The 24,172-nt window shown below is 45.1% G+C and overlaps 1 protein-coding gene across 1 annotated transcript in view; it reads right to left on the bottom strand.

Moving 5' to 3' along the window:
- LOC146188154 (uncharacterized) overlaps positions 1-13,131 on the bottom strand; it is a 31,640-nt gene extending 18,509 nt beyond the window's left edge. Inside the window, exons 1-3 of the mRNA XM_084605001.1 lie at positions 12,914-13,131; positions 5,691-5,820; positions 4,529-4,717 (exon numbers count right to left, since the gene is read on the bottom strand). Coding sequence (XP_084461127.1) covers positions 4,529-4,717; positions 5,691-5,820; positions 12,914-13,131 — 537 coding nt within the window. The remainder of the gene's footprint in view (positions 1-4,528; positions 4,718-5,690; positions 5,821-12,913) is intronic.
- Between the last annotated feature and the right edge of the window lie 11,041 nt (positions 13,132-24,172).

Below are 24,172 nucleotides of genomic sequence, written 5' to 3'. Positions count from 1 at the left end.
CCAAAAAACACCAGGTTTTACAAACTGCTGCGCCGCCACGATCGTGTTCTTCACTCATCGGTCGCGCGCGCCCAACAAAACTGTTCTATAGAGCTTCAATTGTTGCAGCGCAGGTTACTCTGCCTGATATAGCGGAAGCGAGTCATTTTAACAGGCTCGCAAATGCATTTTTGCAGGACCAGGGAAACTGTTTCCAGCATTATCATATGCCGCGTCCATATCAGAGCTCTCCTGGAAAAGCGATGCGTAGGAAGTTGTTTTTTTAGAGCTTGCTGTTTCATGCGCGCCTGTACAATTCCTTTCGTCTTTTCGCGTGCCAGTCGGAGTGAGATGTTTTTAGGCGGCCTCAGGGAGGCTGGCTCTTGAGGCCAACGTTCTGATTTCGCGGCTAGATGGACAGCCGATAAAACCCCTTTGTGAGTACTTACAATGGATGGAGAAAATGGGAAGAGAAGCCGTTCAGTATCAATGAAAGTGGCAAGCTGAGAAGAACATTTGGGGATATCTTGGCGTACAGACGCGCTGTGCGAATGAATAGGGCCAACGGAAGCCTACAGCAAGCGTGGGGATGCATTTGCTCTTGAAGTGACTGAAGAAATCAGTGCACGATCACTGCTCAGCAGCAGCTATCAGCGAAACCTAACGGTCGTTCGTACCGCTCAAGCCGTCGTACTCTGAAAGTATAAAGATGACCCCCCCCCTCCCCCCCCTCCGTTATGACTTTGATTGCTCTCAGCCACTGTTTGCTGCCGGCACCTGATGTTAACGCACGTTAAGAACCCAAGACGATCACGACACCCACACGTTAGGAACCCTTCATGGCCCGCGTGTGGTTTGGGGGACTGCTTTTTACTTAAAAGAAACATTCAAACAAGCAATATATATTAGCAAAGCATAGATATAATTTCGTGCCTGATAAGCCAACATGAATGGCCACAAGTAAAAATAGCACTCGGAACGTCTCCGAAAATATGTCTGTCCCGGAAAAAAAATCTACACCGATATATGCAATTCAGACTCGCTAGGGACTTCAAACTAACCTGTAAAGCGAAGGATAAAACTTTCAGTGCCTTAGGTAACAGCTCATGAGTTCGCACAATACTTACCTCGCAAACCAAGGTGTCCTTCAATGGGACAAATTTGCAGCGGGGAATGCGATGCAGCCAAAATACCCTTTGTTAGGCTTTACACTCGGGGTAGTAAATGGAGCTTTGCCCCATTCTCTTCTGTTACTACACCCGAAGGCGCGAAACCTCGGTATCCTCGGTGAACAAAAGCGGCTAAGTTGTGCATGCCTTATGCATACAGATCGACATGGAACGAACTCAGCCGTGAAACACACTGCCAGACTACCATGGAAGCACTGCGCTTACTGCAGGCCGTCTGCTCGAGCGTACCCTCCATGGCGGGGCTTGACCACGTGTTCGTCACTGACCAATGGCCGGCGCCGCGGCAAAAAGGGAACAGCTGCAGTACTTTCAGATATCCAGTGACTTTAGGTTAGAATAACGCCTTGCATAATCTAGCGATGTTGACACAGAACATCCCATCACCGCGGTCTCCTGTTGCAGGGAGCTGCGAGCTTCAAATTACCCTTAATTTAAAACGACGTGCAGCAACATAACCGGCATCAGAAAGATAAATGATTTCCCATTGCTGCACCTACAAGAAGACTTAAAACCGGCATTTTTTGTTTGAGAGTATGTTTTGCATTTTGAAATGTTAGTGCAATGGTGTACATATAGATCATTCAGTTCACGTGCCAGGGAACTTCGTTAATTTAAAGGTGCACAGTAAAATTTTATGAAATGAAAAATCCGTGTATTGCTGGAATTGAATAAGAAGCTTGGGTTCAAGCACGTCCCCGTGGTCGCAGCCAGCAAAGTACTCCCTCAACAGCAGACATGGCCCCCTGGCTTTTTGGACATCACATTCCTTACGAATGCACTAATTATAATCGACCCTGCGTGCCAAGCACCAATGCAGAAACTGGTCACTGCAGCGGTCATACCTGAGACACAGCGGAGGTTTCTGTGAATCATTGGCTGCCATTGGAGACCAAATCGGACAACGTGAAACCAAGTAAGAATTGAAGAGGCAGAATCGACAGAAAAATATTTCACATTTTCAGCAAGTTTTGCAGACCATTCACTTTAAAGCTGTAGTGAAGGTTGTTACACTTTTCAGTGATTTATTTCGCTGGAAAAAACTGCTTTTCCGAGCAGCTTCGACCTAACGGCAGCGCACTGCACTCAGCCTTAAAAGCTACACCCGACCTGCGTAAAACCATGGATGGTCGTTCGTCTTGCGAGACTCGATAGTCAGAACATCCTGGCAATCTGAATTCCGTCTGTTTCCTGTAACTCAGAAGATTATCTAGATATGCGTGCTCTGAAACCCGCACAGAGCCCCCCAGGCTTGTACACCACACCTTTGTTCTTAAACACAGCCCCAATTCTTATAAACCAACACCGCTTTGTGACGTAAGCAATATTCCATTGCGTTGCTGTCACCCAGATGGGCCAACTTGGGGTAAAAGTAGGCTTAGTGCTCATAGGAATACAAGGAAGCGGAAGTGTTAAAATCATCTCTCTGATTTCACAGTTCTCTATGAAGATCTCTTTTGGTTCAGACTACCCATGAACACCCACTAACTAATTACGAAAGTCTTATGCGTTATTTCAAAGGGTATTTTAAAAAGTGCAAAATACAAAGAGGTAAGATTCCGGAGAAGGCCCACAAAAAGGCAAGTTAGGAAAATGTATCGAAATATTTGCTGATTTCTCATCGAACCAAAGGAGGCGGCCGGTTAGTAAAACTTTGCGAGTGCATTGAAGAACAGTGTGAATCTATTTTCAAAACTACGCCATAAACTTGTGTCCCGAAGCCGGGGGCGACTTTGAGCCCCGCACAATTCTCTTAGGGAGCAACGTACTGCCACGCAGGTTACATTACTTCAAAAATATGGCCAATAAAACAACACAAACGTTTATACAGAAGACATACCCCCCCAAGATGATATACTAACCTTGCACGTTACCAGATGATCTACACAACGTTTACTCAGACAGGTCGCGGTCCTGAACTCCCTGTAGCTGACTTCGCCCACAACGAGCGTATCGTGTGTGCAATCATCTACTACAGCGCACGGTTCTCTTTTGTGCTCTTGATATGGTCTTTGAGAAGCATAAGCTCCATTGCTTGATCGACAGTGTTAGGTAGCAAATTCACGCAAACAGCAGCCTATCAGACCACTTCAGAAGCTTGCGCTACTGGGTAAAACGTCCAATGGATAGTGAACCGCCCAGTGGTATACTAGATTTCTAAACAGGCATTGTTTTCAGAGAAGCGATGTGTACATCGCTTTGAAATCACGCATGCATGACTTGTCACTGTTTTCTTTAAAGCATTCGTAAAAATTTGGCGGACGCTTGCAGTATCGTTCATCGAACCATGTCACGCCGGCACTTCGTGGTGATTGCATACGCACTTCCTGCGATGCAAGCAATCGTCGATTTCGTTTACTGTACCGAAAACTATACTCAATGGTCGTGGTCATTGGCTAAAATTTGTGAATTTTCTAACTACATTCACCATATCCACACACACCAAAGTTACACTCAAATCGCTGCACGAAAGCGGTGCCTCGTCGGTGCGATGCGTCAGTATGATGCCCGAGAGCATTCGTCGTCAAAGCAAGTTCAGACTAAAGGACAGGTTCTTCCGTTATTTAATTCTTTACTGCCCCGCGTATAACACAGGAGTTTGGGAGAAATTGTATCCATGCGAGCGGCTGCTCCACACAAGGCGCGGAAGTAACCAACAAGTTTCCGCAGTATGGCACTATACTGCCCAACTGTCGAAAAGCAAGTTGTCGACACGGGCGGTAACGATATGTTTTCGACTCTCCGCGGTGTAGCACTGCCTGAACCATGTGCACGAAGGTATTGACGTCGCTCGCGCACGCCTTAGGTTGCAGTTCACGCTAGACAATAGCAGTTGCGGTTCACGCTGGGCACAGCAGACAGCTTCCGCATGTACCAAAAGTGCGTCTGTGACGTCCCGACCATTGTAGCTGTAGCGAATGGCAGCGTGATATCAGTAAGGTCAAAGGTGTCAAAATAATGCCAAAGTTCACCACCAGGTACCTCCCTATTGCCCACAAGTTTAAAAAACTACATTTCTAAAAATAATAATAAATTCCTTTCTTTATTCCAAGGAGTTATATTTTTGGCGACTGCTCAAAAGCATTCGTTCTACACACTGAACCAGTTTATTAGTGAGCTTATACACCCTCACCCTAATTTCCGTGGCCCTTACTTGCGCAATATATTGTGCAATTTCTTGCACACAGACAGGGGCCATTAACGGCGTTATTCATCGCCTCAAATTGAAGCTTCTCTGTCGTTCACTTTAGTTCTCGTCTTCTTTAGCCTTGCCCAAATTATTTTCATTTAGACAAATTTCGTAAACTTTCTCCCTACGTAAAAGCAACGTTCCAAAGCAAATACAAAATATTCATGCTCACGTGTGTGAAATGGACCAAGTAGTCACCGGCATAAGATGTGCATGTCTGTCCGGGGAGGAATCCGTCTGTATTGGGTGAACTGACGGGGTTCGGGTTCGCCGGTTTGTAGCGTCGGCCGAACAGTGCCACCGAAACTGCCAGCGCCGCTGTGTGGTGCTTCAGCTTCTCCAGCATCTCGAGTGCGTTTCGCTGTGGCATGTGAAGCGCGTTGTATACATAAACCAGATTCCACCCTCAACTTAGCAGTGTACAATTGACTTAAGAAAAGAAGACAAAGCTAATGTTATTCGATGTATCCCTAGGTCAGTAATCATTTTAAACATCCTCGAAATATCACTGCGCCTTTTTCTATATTTGCATTCATCTAGACTAAAATATCTAAGGTTCTAAAAAACGACCATGCTTTTCCAAGGATTACTTTGTTCTTAAACGCAAAGCAGCAGCCATGACTACTTTGGCATCACAGATAAAGCCACTGTGCAGCACTTCGACTATTTCCCAACGTGTGGACCTTTTTCACAATTAAGAAGCAATACTACCATGACTGAGTTAAAAATGTGGCCAGTGCACATTTGAAGCTCGTCTTAAACATCATGCTTAAACATGCTCCTCTTTGAGTGGAATGTCTTTGCAACAGCCGAGTTCAATTTGTTCTAAAAGACCACCGTCCCTTTTTTGTACTTTTTGTTTTGCTATTCATTACTGTGTCTTCTTACCTGTCAACGCAAGGTGGTCTCATCTAAATTCTTTCTATCACATTTTACCATATGTTTCACAGTCTGCATGTCCATATGATGCAACTTCGACACCCGAAGGTGCCGAAATGAAGAGCTGAAGATTAGTTAATGAAAAGACGGGATCGTGGGATCCTTATGACGTGCAAGAAGCTTGATGCGTCATATGGTATATTATTCACGCTATGCAATAGCTTAATTACTAACAGAGTATTTATACGCCATTCAGTTGATGGGTCGAGTGCATTATCTCCGTAATAAAGTCGGGAAATGTGCAGGGCAGCCAGGAGATCTCGTAGGATGCGTGAAGTCATATTTATCACATCTGACAGCGCACGATGAACTTGAAGTCTGCCTATTCTAGCTGTGACTGAACTTTGGCAAAAGTCTGAGTCCGTCATTCTATCATTTTTTAACATCGTCTTTACCTGACTACTTCTGTACTTCCCTACTGCATTAAGTGGCGTTGGCAGCACCATCTTGCAGTCCGTTCCAAACCCTCGATCGTCAAAGCCAATGTGTCCGTGAGCAATGATAAGGCTTGGTGTGTAAACAGTCCTGCGCATAAACCAAAATACAAGCAAACATCAGAGGTAATTCAAGATATACGCAGACCCCACTCTAGCTATGTGTAGCTTTCACACGATATGGGGTAAATAAAGTGACTGCAGACGGAAAGGCAACTCTCGCCACTATACCAGCTCCTCGTAAATGAATGCAGAAGAGAAACAAATGGCAGGTAATTAGGAACACAGAACATGAACCTAATGACTTCCAGATGACGTATTAGATGACTAACACCTCACGCAGATTTCAAACTATTACTAGTTTGTCCAATCATCATCAGCCGGACTATACCCACGGCAGGACGAAGGCCTCTCCCATTTTCCTCCAATTAACCCGGCCCTGTGCTAGCAGCATCCACTTCACCCCTGTAATTTCTTAATCTAATCCGCCCACCTAATTTTCTACGGCCCCCTACTACGCTTACCTTCCCTTAGAAACCAATTGGGTACTCACTTGGCCCCAATACAGCGGTAAATATCACACAAGATGATCACTCCCTATTCAAAGTGAGCCTGTATAGCGTAGTTCTAAAATTCTCATTTCTCGGCTTCAGTACGACGGCGATAATCTTTGCGTACCTGATTGTAATCATCGCTTCGTCCAGATCCACACCTTCCGCGTAAAAGCCTATGGCTGAATACGAAGCGTCTTGAGGTGACGTGCGTTGCTTCTGTAGCAGGTTGTCTAGAAACTGTGCAGAAAACAAAACACTCCGATGTAGCCAAAGCTTTATCCTCTGAATATAGTTGATTATTCAACATAAGCAGTTCTACCAAAGCGCATTAACTACTCGTGACGATCAAGTACCATGAAACTCAACACCAACGCACATTTGCCCCGCACGCCAAGAGGTGGCATAAAGCATGCTTAATACAAACATGTGAGGACATTTGGCTATGCAAATCATATAGCGTGTCGAATTATACTGTTGCTGGCAGATACACAACAAAAATGGCTCTATCTGATGCCGTTTAGTCTGCATAAAGAACAAAAAGTCATTTTTCCTTTTAGCCACTCATCCCGTACACGGAGGGGAGAATGTAAGATATAGAATCGGGTGAGGCACTCACTGGAACGTAATGGTGTACTTATGATAATGTGCGCCCCATTCTGCCATGCATTGCGCACAAGCACGTGCTAACAAATAATTTCAACAATTCATTGTCATCATGATCATCCTGACTACACCCTTATTTGGTCATGCGGCGCGCCTGCGTCGTCATGCGGGGTCAGTGTATGCCAATACCACCATTACCATCACCCACTGAAGAGCAAAGGCTTCTTTCATCTTTCTGTAATTAAGCCTCTCTTGTTCCGCCCATATCTACTTGACAGCCACGAACTTGAAATCTTGCTTAGAAAACGCGACCCCGCCGAATGTATAGGAGTCGATTCCAACTACTAATCGGTGAGCATGTGCAAGAAAAACTAATTGCTGGGCTAGTTGGTGCATTAATCTTAAAAGGAAAGATTCACAGTAATAACAAATAGACACTCAAAAATAGACACACAGGACAGGCGCTGACTCCAACGTTTTTTTCAAAACGACACAAATTGAAACTTCTTCAAACATAAAATGCTCCCACACTGTCGGCCCCATATGAATGCCAGTTTAGTCCTTCCTTATCTTAACACAATTCAGAAGACGACTTTCTCCACTTAATAGTGACACTGAGGTGTCGCTCAAGCAATCCAATCCCAGCCTTTTCATATATGAGGCTTCGCGCAACACACGGGTAAGAGTGTTGTTGCTTAAAATCCTCATTTCTATTAACTTTGGTTCACACGCCGGCTTGAAATCCCACGATTGGCAATGAGCGGGTAGAGGTAAATACGGACTGTCTTTCAGAGAACGCTTATGCTCTGCAGTCCGATCATTCACAAATTGGTCAGTTTGGCCGATGTATACCTTGACACAGGTTAAGGGGATTTTAATAAATAACCCCGGAGGCCCAATTGAAGTAGGCCTTGACGTGCTTTTTAGAGTAGCCTTGGTTTATATTCCCATCGCCCGTGACTCGTACGCACATGTCAGCCAGGTTTTGGGGGCTGAGATGACCATAATGACACCGTATTTTGAGCCACCTTATGCATATAAGGTGCAACAGCTGGTCAGGTTGCGACCTCCCCTTCATGGTGCCTTTTCTGTAAACGATTTTGTCCCTTCATACTCTGCATCAGGGACTCCGTTACGGCCACCGTTAGGTGTTCAGGATAGCCCGCTGATCGAAGTTTCTTCAGTTGGTTATCGAAGCTCTCTTTTATCTTCTGAAACTCTGGGACGATAGCATCAGCAGACACCTTTTTGTATGAACTTAAGATTTAGGTCTAAAAACTGCTAGACATCATGCTCGGTATTTCTGATGTGAACTTTAAACCCTTCCTGGAATCCTGAAACACATATAGGATTTGTTTCACGGTCTCTTCATAAAACCCATCGTCCCTTCAAAATGACTAAAGACTAAACAATCGTAAATATATCGAACCACCTTGAGAACTCTCCCAGTGTTAAAGGTTACCAATAGGGATTGGTCATTAGGCGCAAGAAACATGCTACATACAACGGGAGCAATACAGGACTCAATACAAATATGCTGGCGCTATAAATATAATCGGTTGTTAAAATCTATAAACGTAGACTGCAGGTAAAACTCCAACAGGGTCTCAAAACTGTCAATGTTCATAGCAGCTGTATTCTGGAAGGCTATGGCGCCATTCACAATTCAATTCACTCTTCTGAGTTCTGTCAGGTTTTGTCTGAGGATATGGCAGATGTAGGCTATGCTTTTTGGGTCAATGTGGTAGACCTTTACTATTATATCCCTCTTTAAGAACTCTTTGCGTCTGTCAAAGACTGCATTGAAGTGAATGGCATCACATCCTTCCAGAATACTGCTACAATGAGCACTGACAATTTCATGACCCTATTGGAGTTTTACCGGCATTCGACATTCATAGCTTTTAACAACCGATTGTATTTACAACGCCAAGGCATTTGTATTGGGTCCTGTGTTGCTCGGGTGATATATAGCATGTTTATTGCGTCTATTGATCTGTACCGTTTGGTAAACTTTGACAATGGTAGATTTCTCAAGGTTTTTCGATAAGTTGACGTCTTTTTAGTCATATTGAAAAGGCAAAACGATGTGTTTTATTAGGAAACCGTCGAAAAAGTCCAAGATGTGTTTCAGGATTGCGGAAAGGGCTTAAAGTTGACATCAGAAATTCCGAAGAATGATTGCTTGCAGCTTCTAGACTTTAATCTTAAGCTCACACAAAAATGTGTCTGCTGGTGCTATCGTCCCAGAGTTTGTAAGGATTTACTTCCCTGCGATTCGGCGCACAGTAAAATAATTAAGCTAGCAATCACGAAGCAAGCGCTAAAGTTTGCTTTGCAGAGATGCTTCTGTCACAAGATGACAGAGAGCTTCGATAACCAGCTGAAGAGGCTTCGATCAGCGGGCTATCCTGAAACTTAACGGTTGCTGTAACGGAGTTCCTGATGCAGAGTATGAAGGAACAAAATCGTTTGCAGAAATTGCACCATGAAGGGAAGGTAGCAACCAGACCAGTTATTGCACCTTATATGCATGAGGTGGCTCACGATTTGAAGAAGGTCGTTAGCAAATACGGTGTCCTAATGGTCTTCTCAGCCCCCCAAAAGTTGTCTGGCATGTCCTTACGAGTCACGGGCGATGGCAATAGAATACAAAGCTGCTCTAAAAAGTACGCCCAGCCGTACTTCAATTGCGCCACCGGGGTTATTTATCAAATCTCCTTTACCTGTGGCAAGGTATACATCGGCTAAACTCACCGACGTGTGAATGGTTGGGCTGCAGAGCATAAGCGTTCTCTGAAAGACCTCTATTTACCTCTACCCGCGCATTGCCAATCGTGGAATTTCAAGCCAAAGTGTGAACCAAAGTTAACAGAAATGAGGATTTTAAGCAGGTGTAAGGACACTCTTGCCCGTGAGCTGCCCGTCAGCTGCGCGAAGCCTCTTAAACAAAAAGACTAAGATCGGATTGCATCAGTGACTATTTTGTGGATAAAGTCGTCTTCTTCTCAATTTTTCTTAGATAAGGAAGTACTAAACTGTCATAAATATGGTGCCGACGGTGTGGGATAATCTGTTTTTTAAAGAAGTTTCAAGTTGTGTCTTTTCAAAAAAGAAGTTGGAGTCAGCGCCTCTCCTGTGTTTTTTTATTTCTTTTTGTTAACGCTGTGAATTTTTCCTTTTAATAGTAATGCGCACAGAACAACAAATTCAAGATACCAGCGCGTGAAAGTACGGAAAACATAGTGGCAGTGGTCCCCGGCATTATGTTTTTTTTTATTAAGTCGAGAGGGCACTTACTGCAAGAACCTCAATCACTTCGCGGAAGTCAGGTGCGGTGTATTCGATGGAGTTCATGGAGAGGAACCCGTAATGGCGTATGTTCTGTTGCCACAGGTTCATAATTCTAGACTGAACAGCCGAACGTAGCATGGCGCGCCCCACTTCGTGTCTCTTCCTAAGAAGGAAAAAAACTAGTTAGAAAATTACGAGGCACTTTAGCGACTAAAGTAGTGAAAGGCGAAAGCCTGAGTGCAGCATTCTGTTACCGAACTTTCACAAATTAGTAAATAATTATACATCTAAATAATTTTTCATTGTTATATAAATATTTATTAAGTGGGAAATAATTTATTGCCTAATTATTCTTAATTATTAAATAAATTATAAAATACTGATTAGTTACCAATTAGTACTTACATATTTACTATATATAATTAGTCAACAATAAGCAATTGATCATTTATTGCCATATGACCATATAGAGCACGCATTCGCGCATACTGTGGTGGTGCTCTGTGATTTGTCAAGACCTTTAGGATGTCATCCCGCATCGGCAAATCAGAGCCACCGCCAAAGCAGCCCACATTTTTTCCATGACAGCATGAGCTAATAAAGGCTCTTGCCTTAGTTACGCGCACTTGCATTTAGCGCAACGCAGAGCAAGAAGAGGGGGAAGAGCGCTAGGTTTTCCACAGTCCTCCTACGTAGAGGCGGTAGCCGCGTTTGCTTCGACGCCTGTCAATGCGCATGCGCAGGAAGAGTCTGTAGCCGGTATACCTATTCGTATCTGGCAATCTAACTCTCATATACCGATACTTACAAAAATATTTCATGGCATTCTTCCCTGCCTGCGGTCCGCCCTAAATCTTGGTAACGAGCGTAGATAAATTACCATCGCTAGGACTTCATCATTGAAAAATAACACGTTTTAAAATCCCCATATATCGCGTTTTCTCTTGGCTTTTTTGGGCACTGTGTATTTTCTGTTCCGGTTATCTTGTATATGTCAGTAGCTTAATACCGCTTTCTCGATCATTGCATTAATATTCCTCACAGAGTGCCGATCTGCAAAGTAAGCCAGTGGCGTTTTTTTTTCAATTCCTGCTTATATTGTTAATACGACTATTATATAATTGGGCACCATATCTTATGCGTGCCTTTCATATTCGTCAAGCAGGAGAATTTTGCAAAAAAAGTTGTCATTAAACAAAAACTGAAGACAACCAAATAACATTCTAAAAATTATTTTAATTCTTTCTGGAAAAGCAAATTAGCTATACAGGGCTTGATAAAGGGTTGATGGTGTTTCATGGCTCAATCGGTATTGAAGTTACCAATATTGAAGTATCGACTTTTGACAATGGACAACACGTTTCGACATAGCGATATGCAGAATAAGTGTTCTCGGACCATGTAATTTGTGCACTCAATAAATTTCTTCCGAAGACCAAATTTGCTGATACAAGCTTCAAGTCTAGCATCTCTCGTACCATGCAATAAATTTGGGTTTTGTGCTGAAGTACCTTATCATACCAAACAAAATTGTGGAGACTGCTAGTGAAAATTATGCTCGATAATGTTGGCACGTTTTTTGCAAGAAAACTTGCTACAGATGCCCCCTCCTCTTCTCTCACATAAAAGATAAATCCACATTGTGTGCGTCATTTGACTAGACCCTATTCTATCATGTAACCTTGAATATAAAACACATGTTGCGAGCATTGTCGTACTAATATTTGTTTCCATTGGGCCTTGCCCGGCAGTAACCATACGGTATTCGAGGAGACAGATTATTATTAGCCTGCGCGGAATTAATTCAGAGAATCCGAAAAACTGAAGGACATTTTGATTGCAAATATTCGATAGTAGGGTCCAAACAACTACAACACATTTCATGCTAGTGAGCAGGTAATTCGTAGTTAAATCTACCTCTTTTTAAGGCGTCTTTCAAACTAGTTCAGACTTAGTAACGCCTCTGCCTATTCATGTCGTTGCTAAATTTGGGCTTACCCTAGCAATGCCCTTTAATAACTCGGCTGGTCAAGCGACTGTGATAGACAGGTGATGACCAAGGGGTGGGACAATGTTTATCTACGGAGAAGTTTCTGAGAAAGCTGTAGTGTTTACCCTGCTGCTTTTAGGCAGCGCATGGATGGATACCAATGTTTACTATGCTGTCAAGCAGAAATGTTGATCGCTTGCATGAACTGCTTTCTTGACATTTACGAGTTGCAACACGGGCCTCGTTGGGTGCGGATTTTCGCGCAGTTCTGATTTCTCTTTTCGTAGATACGGCAGAATGTACCTTAAGGCGAAAGAAATTCTTGGATGATGACTGACGTGGAGCAGGCATGTCATCCGAAAGTGACCGTCCAAACTGACACTTAAGAAGATAAAGTCATGTCACCATCAGGAATCAAACAGCCTTCCAAACCGATCTTCTTTCTTGGCCCAGGCACGATAGCGCTATTCTATCGCCGTAGCCAATCACTGCACTGTCACGCTGTGTAATAAGCATTCTCGCCTTCATCAAATTTTTTCTGTGCTGCCCTTTTTTTAACCTTGACTTCTTACACATACACCATCTGCCGAGCGCAAATAGGGTCCACTAGTGTAGGGTTGGGCAAATACACCAGATGGCGTGATATAACTCCTAATGGTTTCGCAATACTGCTCCTAAGCACACCTAAATGCACGCCTGAAACTCTTCTCTACACACCCCCAAACCCAAATGCTTACACTGACCTGTAGTCGAAAGATAGTCCATATTTCGTAGCAGTGTGCTTCATGGCGTTGCCAAGCACGTGTTTTACAGCCGGCCGGAAATCCAGGCCGGTAAGCGTATCATCCGGGTGGGTGTAGAAGCCATCGTAGAACGTGAAGTCACACACGCCATCCGCTGGCATCACCACCGACTCGTTCGTCGCAGTACCGAAGACGCACACCATCGGAAAGCGCTTCATGGGTGGCTCTGCACGTTGGCAATACAAAGTACAGTCTAGAGAATGCATACCGGTAAACCGCATCTGCTACACTACAGGTGAATCCTCTATGTTTATTTGTTACATGAGTCGCAAAGCACAAGTAGCCATGCACGCAACAAATGCTCTCTTTTTTGCGAGTTGAACAGGAAAAGGAGGAAGCGAAAAAGAAAAACTATTTAATAGAAATTCCGTCACGACACTCTTAAAAGGGCCTCTCAGTACAGCAGTCCTCTGGCAGCTATCTACCTGTAGCTCGGTCCGCTGTACCAGTCGTAACTGATCGGCGGGTTGCGTGGTCAGATGACCGGCTCCCAGGAGGAGGTAGGGGCGTTTAGAATAAGAATAATGTTTATTTAACATCTGGAGGATGTTGATAGGAGGAGCGCGGACGGGATGCGGACATTCCCGTAGGTAATGGTAGAGAGTGCGTGGGGTGGCGTTGAAAGTGTTGCAGTACGGTGGGAAGACAATGGGGTGAAAGATATGGGCGAACTGAGGAGATGGGAACGAATGAGTGGTTGCCGTTACGTGCACTCGATGTGAATGAGCATGCGGTCTGGTGGCGGATACGTGACGCGGCAACGATGGCAGGGATGGACAATCGTACTGCAGTCACGAGTTTCGATGAGGCTTCATACTGAAGGTTTAAGGATGCCATCCGCCAGCGTTCAAGCTCAGTTCTAGGACAAACGCATGGGCGCGCTCATTTCCAAGGATGTTCTCGTGGCCAGGTACTCATGTGATGGTTATAGTGTTGGCAGAGATTGTCGTTTTAGTTAAGGATTTCATCTGACATTCCTATGAAAGCATCATGAGGAAGCATGTTGTCAGGGACCGTCTGAACACATTATTTAACTTTGACTGGAGGGGGGCAAAAAGACCCGCCTGATAATTGTGGGACCATCTGTTTTCTCACGAGCGGTGAGAACAGAAATTGGGGACAGAGCGTGTCGAAAATGCGTGTGCGCACGAACTCTCAATACCACAAAAACAAATTGCTTCGACTGGATTTCTAACCCGCTCCCGAAGAAAGAGATCATCCGCCATGGCCCAGGCACGAGAGCACTATACTATCGCCGTTGCTTTTTTGTTGTTGATTGACGATGCCATCGGTTCAGGCGACAACGCCTCAGGCACGGAGCAAGAAACCATTTAGAAGGTGAAATTCTCGTCAGCGCGAGTGAGCGCGGGCGACCAGATAAGGTCACAATTATATACGCCGACGGCATGTGCATGACGGGGCCGCATGCAGTGGCAGCGGCATGCGGCGCGTCGTAGACGCCGCAGCGAAAAAAAAGTTAGGTGTTCTCTTAGATGTCTCTTAAGAGGAGAATAACAAAAGCCTACCCTTCCTATCCTATCATTTGCCTCTCATTGTTTGCCTTTCATCGGCGTTCGTTGCAGTGCTAAATGTAATTATAATTGGTTTAAAGGAAAGGAAAAGCGCAGAATCTGTCACGCTTCCTCCGACAAGTGTGCATTTGGAAGGTACACCATCGCTCCTGTCACATGGGGTTCCTTGGCGCGCGTTTAAGTGTGGGATTGCAGATGGCAGGAACGCTAGACAAGATGAGACTTCTTTTACCGGCGGTAATTTCTTTCTTGTCCTCTAGGCGCCGCCAGCATGATAGTGACTCCGCGGGCTTGTGACCTTTTCTGGTCGCCGCTAACAGCGGAGTTTCCACTCGTAAAGGTTTCTTACTCCTTAGCCTCGGGTAAAGCTGAAGCACTTTCGCGTTGTCCTGTCTACATCCGAGTCTTCGTCAAGTTCAAAACGCAGCCACTGCAGCTCTAGCTGATGCGACCTCTGACACGTGTGTCTCCCGCGTTCGGAGAATCCTGCCCAAATCACAAGACGCAACAATTAGTCTTAACTTCTGTAGCATCCTCTCGTGTCATACCCTCAAAGTATGCGCGGAAGTGTCTCCATAATATAGCAGCTTACACTGACAGGACGTGATAGAGCTATAATGTAGCAGGCAAAAGGAGCTTCCGCCGTTGCTTTTGCTATTAAACTAGAGTTAACCAGAGCTAAACCACAACTTACTTTTGTACAAGGAGGTGTTTGGGCCGAGACCTTATTAGCCCAGGTCCTCACAAATATAGGTAGAGCTATTCCGGAGCCCTAGTGGCGCCTAACGCCGCTCGCGCCCTGTCGACCAATGTCCGCTTTGATTGTAGGTCATGGGACCTGCCTAGTGCCACCTTCGAGGCTTCCCTAGAAGGGTGGCTAATGCAGAATTGGGAAATGTGGAGATTGGATAGATAGGCCTATACCATGTGGAACATGTCCGAGAACGTCGCTTCATACAGGCTGCAGCCCCCGTCATAGTCAGTATTTTAGTGTTTCAAGACTGTCGGGCAAAAAATTATGTTTGTAAAATTTTTGAGAATTCTTTCATGCGCTCTCTGGAGACCTTTACAGGGTTCCAGAGAGTGGTGGTGGCTGACCTTATATGTTGTAATGTTTTTTAATATAATAAGATATTGGGTTGGCTCGGAGCACTTTCCGAGCAAGATGGAGTGCTCGGGGAGAGAGCGCGCGGGCCGCCTGATAATCTAACTCATTTCTCAAGAGTCCCTAATGGCCGGGAGCCCAGTGAGAGCACAATTTGGAGTGCTGCTGAAGCAACAGCGATTTTGTGGGATGCACTTGGCAAGAGAAGATATCCAACTGAGCTCATAATACCGACAAGCACCCTTGTAGTTTGTAATGATTTGTTTCACTTGTAGAAGGGAGAGGGCAAGCGCAGTCGCGATTTCCTCCACGTAAGTTGTGTTTTGGGTATGGAACGTGAGTCCCACCACTGTGTTGGCGTTGTAACTATTGCCGTGGTGAACCACCTCCCAACGTAGGGACAGGCAATGTCCACGTAGTGTACATGTTGCTATCGGCCACAATATCGCTCCAGTTCTCCGCACGCGCCTGGTGACCGCCATTATGGTCAGTGTGTGACATTTTGAGAGGAATGGGTCTGAATCTGAGGGCGCGCCTCCAGTATTCTGGCGCTTTTACCAGTTCCTTAAATGTGGTGGTGCATGACATTTGTGACAGGCGCGTATATTGGCTGAAAAGATGGGCCTCTCAGAGTTCTCGATAGGTGTTGATCATCCCAAGGTCCAACAAACGTTGGTTGAATGTGGCGATGGGCAGGTCTTAGAGCCCGTTTGATAACTGCGATGCATGACCTAAAATTGGTCCTCGTCACGTTTGCGCATGTGAAGGTAGATAATTCATCTCGTGATGAAGGTATGTGCCAGCTGCAAGGAATCTTTACTTCTTAATCACCCACGCTCATTGGAGACCCAGCTGACCATACAGCCCACTTGGTCGCCATACATGCGAAGTTTCGTTAGTGTTGTGTCCGCTCTGCGTCGTTGGTGAATAAAGAGGGCAAGGATGCGTATCTCCTTCTACTCGGACCGAAATGGAGTGTAAGGTGAATGAAATTGTCATCCCGATGCGAAGGATAGATGTGGACAAATTCTGATTTGGTGGGGGCACATTGTAGACCACAGTACGTAGCGTAAGCGTCCACCATCTCCGCTGCCTGTTGTAGGCATGTTTTCAAGTGTCCAAGATTGCCTGCCATTGCCAAAATAAGATATCCGCATATATTGCATCTTGGACGCCAAGCATAGAGCTTAATTTTGCGAAGTCTTTCATTACAAGATTGAAGAGAACGGGAACACTACGCCCTATGGTGTACCCCGGGATCCAAATGGTATGGGATCCATGTTCTTTGTCCTGAATTCGAATATAGGCTTGTCGGCCCGTGAGAAATTTCCGAATATATCGGTCTGTATTCTGACCGCAGTTGGTATTTTGGAGGTCCCTTAGTATCACCTAGTGCTTGACGTTATCAAAGGCTCCTTTCAAACCTAAGGCCAGGACTACCTTGCTATTGTGAGCTAGTCCTTTACGCTCTAATATGTCATGATGAAGTTGTAGGAGGATATCTTGTGCGGATTTTTCTGATAGGAAACCAAACATAGTGTCCGCGAACGTGGGATGTGTTTCGAGATAAGTGGACAACCTGTCTCGCACGATAGTCTTCATCAATTTGCCGACGCTCGACAATGACGAACGCTCGGACAAGACCAATACCTGAACTGAGTATGGGCCGCGCACGGAACATACGCACAGCGAACATTGCACACAATAAGAAAGTAGTCCGTAGCCTCCAGCATCACAGTCTGCCATTGGAACTTCCGCATCTTCAGACGCAAAAGGCAACTCTCCAACTTTACAATTACAACCTCGCCACTGCACAGGATGTCATAGCCCTTCAGAGAATTGGCTCCTCCCCCCCCCCTCTTGACTTGATGCAATACTATCTCCCTATCTTCACGCACTGCGATTCCTGCCAAAACACTCTCAAGTGCCATCGACCATACACTCAGCAAGCAAGTCGATTGAATATACGCTCACTAAAATCATCCTGCCTACAACTTACGCCCCAGCCTCTTGGTAGCGACCCACTCCGAGAAAAAGGCCACGGCTTCCTCACATGTCGACATAAACGCATATCTTGGTCATATGCACTGATAGTAGGCGCTTTAGCGCTGAACACAAAGCTTGGGGATACCTTAAAAATACACCTAAGGGCACACGCTTTTTCAACGTCTGTATGCAGCATTTCCTTACCCTCAATACGAACCCCAACGCCCCTACCCGAATCGGCACTATCAACACCAGAGACACTACCCCAGACCTTACAATCACAAACATCTGCTCCCCCATTTCCAGCAACTTAATACCAGATACACTGGCGGCGATTATTATATTATCCAGATTCCACTGCAGCATGACGCCAAACAGTTGACATCGAAGACCAAGCATCTCTCTAAATGGAAAGAATTTCGTGAGCAATTAGCGGCAGCCACTATCACTGACAGCGATCGCCTATTGGAAGTCTGGGGAGATAAGCTCCAGTCTGCACTCAAACGCACCGCTAAACACATACAAAACATTCCACAGGCACCCTCAAATTGATCCTCACCTTCTGCATCAGAGTTAAGGCGCAGCGTCGTTAAAAGATGAAAAAGACGTAAGAAATGAAAACTCCGCCTTCGGATCGCAAACATCAACGAGGCCATAGAGTACGAAGCCAATCTCGCCTAGTCTAACTGGCAAAACCTATTAAACAGCCTTCAGTGTACCTTAGGCAGTGGAAAACCTTCGAATATGCTCCGAACCCGTCAACCCCATCTCCGCCAAACAGACAGCCATCAATACACACCGCCTCATTCACACTGCAGCACAAGGCACAGATATCCTTCAATACCTCAGACAGCGATGCATTTCGCCCCCCTCTCCCATTCCCCTCCGCATCACAATCTGCTCCCCTATCTAACCCAAAGCTGGGTGCGTACATAACCACCGGGGAGCTACGGGCCACCCTCAGCCACATCGCTCGTAGCACCACACCAAGGCCTCATCGAATTAAACTCCCTTGAAACCACGATGATACATCACTCCCCCAACTCACATTACAACAAAACCTGCAGGAAGAGAACTTTATCAGCATCTTGGAAACACAATGCCATCGACTTCGTTTCTAAGCCTGGAAAACGACTTTGCTTCGACAAACTGCGCCCCATTTCTCTGACAAACTGTCTTAGCAAACTCTATGAACATGCAATCCTTAGACGACTTCAACCTGAACTCTAACCTACCACCTTTCTTGCTCAAACTCAATTCGCCTTCAGCCCACCTCTCTCAGGCAAGACTTTTTACTTCAGTTGAAAGAGACAGTGCTCAACAACACCCTCCATAAACAGACCACACAGGCCATACTAGCCCTTGATATACAGAGGCTGTTTGCATCAGCCATGGCCACATTATGTCTACCTTTGCCATAAGTAAATGCGGACTACGCATCTAGCGATACGTTGAGTTTGCAGAGAATTTAAGGGGTTGCAGCGGAACACCAGAGCAAAACGACCAGCGTGGCAGGCTTCTCGAACCAAACAGCCCGTGCCGTGCGTGCGCGCCAAGCACGCGCCGTTCAACTTTATTTTCTTCTTTCGCCGGATGGGGACGCCTATCTTTGCGTCTCAACCCCACCCAGACGGAACGGCGAAACGTACACGTCGGCATGCAGGGATGGGGGTGCCTTGGCGGCAGGCAGATCGGCAGATCAGCCTCCAACATCTGAGGGCAGGTCCTGCAAATGTGTCTTCATGTACGCGGGTTTGAGGCGATCTAAGGAGACGATCTCTTCCCGATCAGACAGCAGGATAGCCACCGACTTTGTGGTATTGGTGAGGACGCGGTACAGGCAATCGTATGGGGGTAAGAGGCGATTTTACAGTGTCTCGCCTTAGAAAAACACGTCGACGAAGTAAGGTCCGGATGCACGAATACCTGACGGTAAGATAATCGAGGCGGGAATGGGCGCAGGTGTTGAATGCAGTCCTGAAGGCGTTAAGATACTGCAAGGACTGGTAGAAGAGAGCCGAAGAAAAGAACAAGTCTCTGGGAAGCCGCAAGGATGTAGTAAAGGCAAGTTCTGCCACCAAACAGCCAAGGTGACGACGAAGAATGAGGCGTAGGCCAAGAGGCACCTTTGGAAGGTGGTCAGCCCAGTTCTTACGATCTGGTGAGCAGTGAGAGAAGTCTCGAGCTGATGATTGAGCCGCTTGACCATGCACTTGCACAGAGCCGGTATGCTGTGGTTCGGCAGTGTTTAGTGCCGAGCGGACGGGTGAAGGTAGTGAAAAGGGCGCATTAGAACTGGAGGCCGCGATCCGTGGTAACACTTCCGGGGCAGCAAAAGCCGGAAACCCACACTGAAACGATTTATGAGCTGTTTCCGCAGTAATTTCAGGAATGGGCACTGTTTCGGGCCAAAGAGTGAAGCGGTCGATTATCGTCATAATGTACCGGCAGCCATTAGCGGGAGGTAGCGATCCAACCAAGTCAAAAGGAACGTGGTCAAAACTACAACCAATTTATGCCGGGTCACTTTGGTAGAATGCCAAGCAAGGCACGAGCGGCCCGCTCGTGCCTGACGAACGTCGGTGTTAATGTTCGGCCAGACGTACCGCTGGGTAACGAGGCGCTGTGTGGCTCTTATGCTGGGATGACAGAGTTGAAGTGAATTTTTATTGCGGAAGCAATACTACGACAGCCAAAGCGAGACCTCTGGTGACCGCAGCTACACCGTGAAGAAGCGTAGCTAAGTTGTGAAGAGGCGTCGTTACGGTCTCCTCATAAAAATGATGGTTGGTTGGTTTGTAGGGTTTAACGTCCCAAAGCAACTCAGGCTATGAGAGACGCCGTAGTGGAGGACTCCGGAAATTTGGACCACCTGGGGTTCTTTAACGTGCACTGACATCGCACAGCACACGGGCGCCTTGCTTTTGAATTCACGTTGCCCATATGCCACGGGCAGAAGCTGCCAACTCAGGTCGCTCCTTTCATATGACATGGTGATTTCTGAATCAGGCTGCCAGAATTGTTTGCATTTTCGTTACCCCTACGACACGCAGGCGCATCCATACGGCTTGTTTGATGCGCGACTTTATATTTGGGCTGGTATCTTACGCTCCCGCGTAATACCCTTAAAGGATGAGCTTAAGTGTCCCCAATAATGTAGAACCTTACACTGATAGGGCGTGATAGGGGAATAATGTGGCAGGCAAAAGAAGCTACCGCCATTGGTTTCGCTGTCCAAATTCCGTTACCCAGAGGTAAACCGCAACGAATTTTATTTATTTATTATTTATTTATTTTACGAATACTGCCAGCCTTTGTGTAAAGGCCTTTAGCAGGAGTGGACATTACATAACAATACATAGAAAATTACAAATATCAAGGCAGTACAACAAAGCATGTTGTGCACATTACATCGAGTCAGGCCTTGTACGCGACTGATACGGCCAAGTGCTCAACACATAAAACAAAGGCAAGAATAGGATAATGGCTGTAAAATGCAAAACAGGTAGAACGAGAGGAAGCAGATGGTTTACACGGTAAGAAGGAGCACTGAACAAGGGTAAAGGGGGTACGCCTCAGTTCGCAGGTCGAGCCAACGTTTCGACAAGTGGACTTGTCTTCGCCTGGGCAAAGCGATCATCTCTAGCACGGGTTTAAATACGCTTTTGCGTCAGAAAAAAGCTGGGGAGGGAAAAGTGGGTGAGAAGAAAGTAGGTGAAGGAGTGTGGAGGGGATGATGGGTGAAAAGAAAGGAGGTCATGAAGTGAAAAAAAAGTTTCTCCAGTATGTATTTCTCAGCCTGGAAGCAGCAATCCCGTGGCCTGCAAAAACTTTTGAAGAAACTTTGAACTTCTGAAGAAATAAAAACTTCAGGGTAAAAGCAGCGTAAATTCATAAGGAATAAGCTGTCGGTAGTTAATGACACACCTTGGCAGCGAATAATACCTAGTTTCACAACAACGACGAGTATCACCTGCGAGACAAGAGCTAGATAATAGCAACGTCATTGACATTTATTCTAGATCTCTAAGCGATAGTGATAAACAGATTTTAAGGCGAGGCCTGACCTTCTGCCCAACGAATAACAGCTTTAATGAATATGAACTTCACCGAGATATAACTGAATTCGGAAGAACAATGCGTATTAAGGAATTCTTTGCTGAAAATCCAAATAATGTACCGGAAGCCTCAGAGCCCCCAGCACATGGTTTCCTGATGCAGAGCGCCGCCCCGAACTGTACCTATATAATAAATTCGTCTGAAACAAAATTATTGAAACAACAAAGCCAGCTCGAAAGCCCAAAACCTCTCTATAACTGCAAGAGCAACATTTGACAACCTAGCTTCTAGAAATGACTTAGTTAACAAGGCTGCAGACAAAGGTGGTAGCATAGGGATTTTCCCAGTTGAAAATTACAAAAAAGAGGCATATAGACAGCTTAACAACTCTTGCAACTATGAAAAGTTAAATACTGATCCGACAGAACAGTTCAGTGAAGTCATCCTGAATAAAATAGGAGATCTATACGCCAGGTAACTAATTACCGAGATTGACTATAAATTTCTTAAGCCGTCAAACAAACAAGCAGGTCGATTTTACCTACTGCCCAATATCCACAAGGTTTGCGTAGAAGCATTGTTTACCACAGATATGCCAGGAAGACCAACTGTGTATGGCAATAACACGCCCACAGAAAACCTCTCAATGTTCCTAAATCACCACCAAGCGGACCTCCCGACCCAGCTTCCTTCGTTTGTGCAGGACACACCTCACCTTCTCCGTATTATTGAGCGTATTAATAACACCACCAATCTTGCAGATGATTTTATACTTGTCACACTTGACGTCGTTGCACTCTACACTAATATTTCTATCGATGAAGGTATCGACGCCCTCTCTCAAGTATTACTCAACAACTGCCATCCGCATGCCCCTGAAGTTTATTTCTCCCTCCTAAATTAGTCCTAACTTTAAATTATTCCGAGTTGGATTCATCCTATTATTTGCAGATATTTGGAACCAGCATGGGTACTCCATTCGCGCCGACTTACGCGAATATATTCATGGGAGTTCTAGAATCCAATATACTGAATTTATTTCCAGAAAAGCCACTTATATACTCTCGCTATATTGACGATATTTTCATGATATGGCAACATGGATCAGAATCACTTCAGTCGTTGGTCTGGCATCCTAATAATCTGCGCCTTGTTTGTGCCTATGTGTTTCTTACGTCCCGTTTTTTGGCGCAGTTTTACTCGTTCGCTTTTTATGAACAAACTTGCCCATCAGAGTGTATTACTTTAATAATCACCCCACTTGCATTAAATTCACTTGTCAGTCGTCGCAATTAAAAGTAGACTTTCTCGACACCACGGTGTCAGTGGAAAATGGAAAACGTAAAACTTCTTTGTCCAGAAAGCCAACGGATAAGCAACAATACCTAGATTTTACGAGTCATCATCCTAGACATTGTAACAAAGGAATATTTGTAGGACAGACGACACGGCTTAGAAGAATGCGTAGCAATGATAATGACTACCTAAACGAACTACATTCATCGAAAGCAACACTAATCCAGAGAAAATATCCCGGTAACACCCTTAATATGGCCCTCGAAAATGCAAACACTTGAAGCCGCAACGTTATTCTCACGAAACTACCAAAGACCAACACTGAACGCCAGCCCTCTTTTGTAACTAAATATCCCAATGCCCTTCCAAACATAAACAATATTCTGCGGAAATACCATTACATCCTAACGTGTAATGAACGCCTGAAGAAAATATTTCCGGAGGCACGAAGGGTAGCATACGAACGTAACGCAAACCTCAGAGATATTCTAGTACTTTCTAAACTCGACAACAAGCATCCAACATAACAACACCCTTGCTCTCGACCTAGATGTAAGACGTGCAGTCATATACAAAAAGACACCACGGTTAAAAGCAATGCAAGCGATTTCACTTTTCACATAAAATCAGGCTTTAACTGCACATCTTCAAGTGTATTCTACCTTCTAGAATTCTTCTGTCAGAAACAGTACATCGCAGAGACAGGACAACCAATGAACATACGGCTTAATGGACATCGGGCAGACGTAGGCAAAAACCTCCCGAAAGCAGTTTCCCAGAATTTCAATCAGAAAGACCATAAGTTCGAAGAAATTAAATTATATTTTCTCCAGTCAGGCTTTAAATCTGCAAGGGACAGAAAATATAGAGAGGCATATCTAATTCATAAATTTTGAATATTGGAACCAGCAGGAATAAATATCTCTAAAGCAATGCTAGAATCCCTTAAGTATATTCATTCTGCATCATAACTATTTGGGAAAACAATCCCACATAGCGTCAATTATACAGTTTATTCACAACACATGTACACTCTATTCCCCTCCGCAATAGCATAAGCTGCACATATTTCTCCAAACACATTTCCTCTTTATCACTTGTTGCTTATGTTTGACCTAGAAATTTATTTTTTTTTCATGTCAATTGTGGTTCACTTTGCGGTTATTATTCTGAGTCTTCGTACTTCTACGATACTACCAAGTTGTGCGTCGATAGACCTGT

Source organism: Amblyomma maculatum, chromosome 5 (genome assembly GCF_055883805.1).
Source record: "Amblyomma maculatum isolate TAMU_Amacu chromosome 5, ASM5588380v1, whole genome shotgun sequence".
In the NCBI taxonomy this organism is placed as follows: Eukaryota; Metazoa; Arthropoda; class Arachnida; order Ixodida; family Ixodidae; genus Amblyomma; species Amblyomma maculatum.
This window is presented reverse-complemented; position numbering and strand designations above follow the sequence as displayed.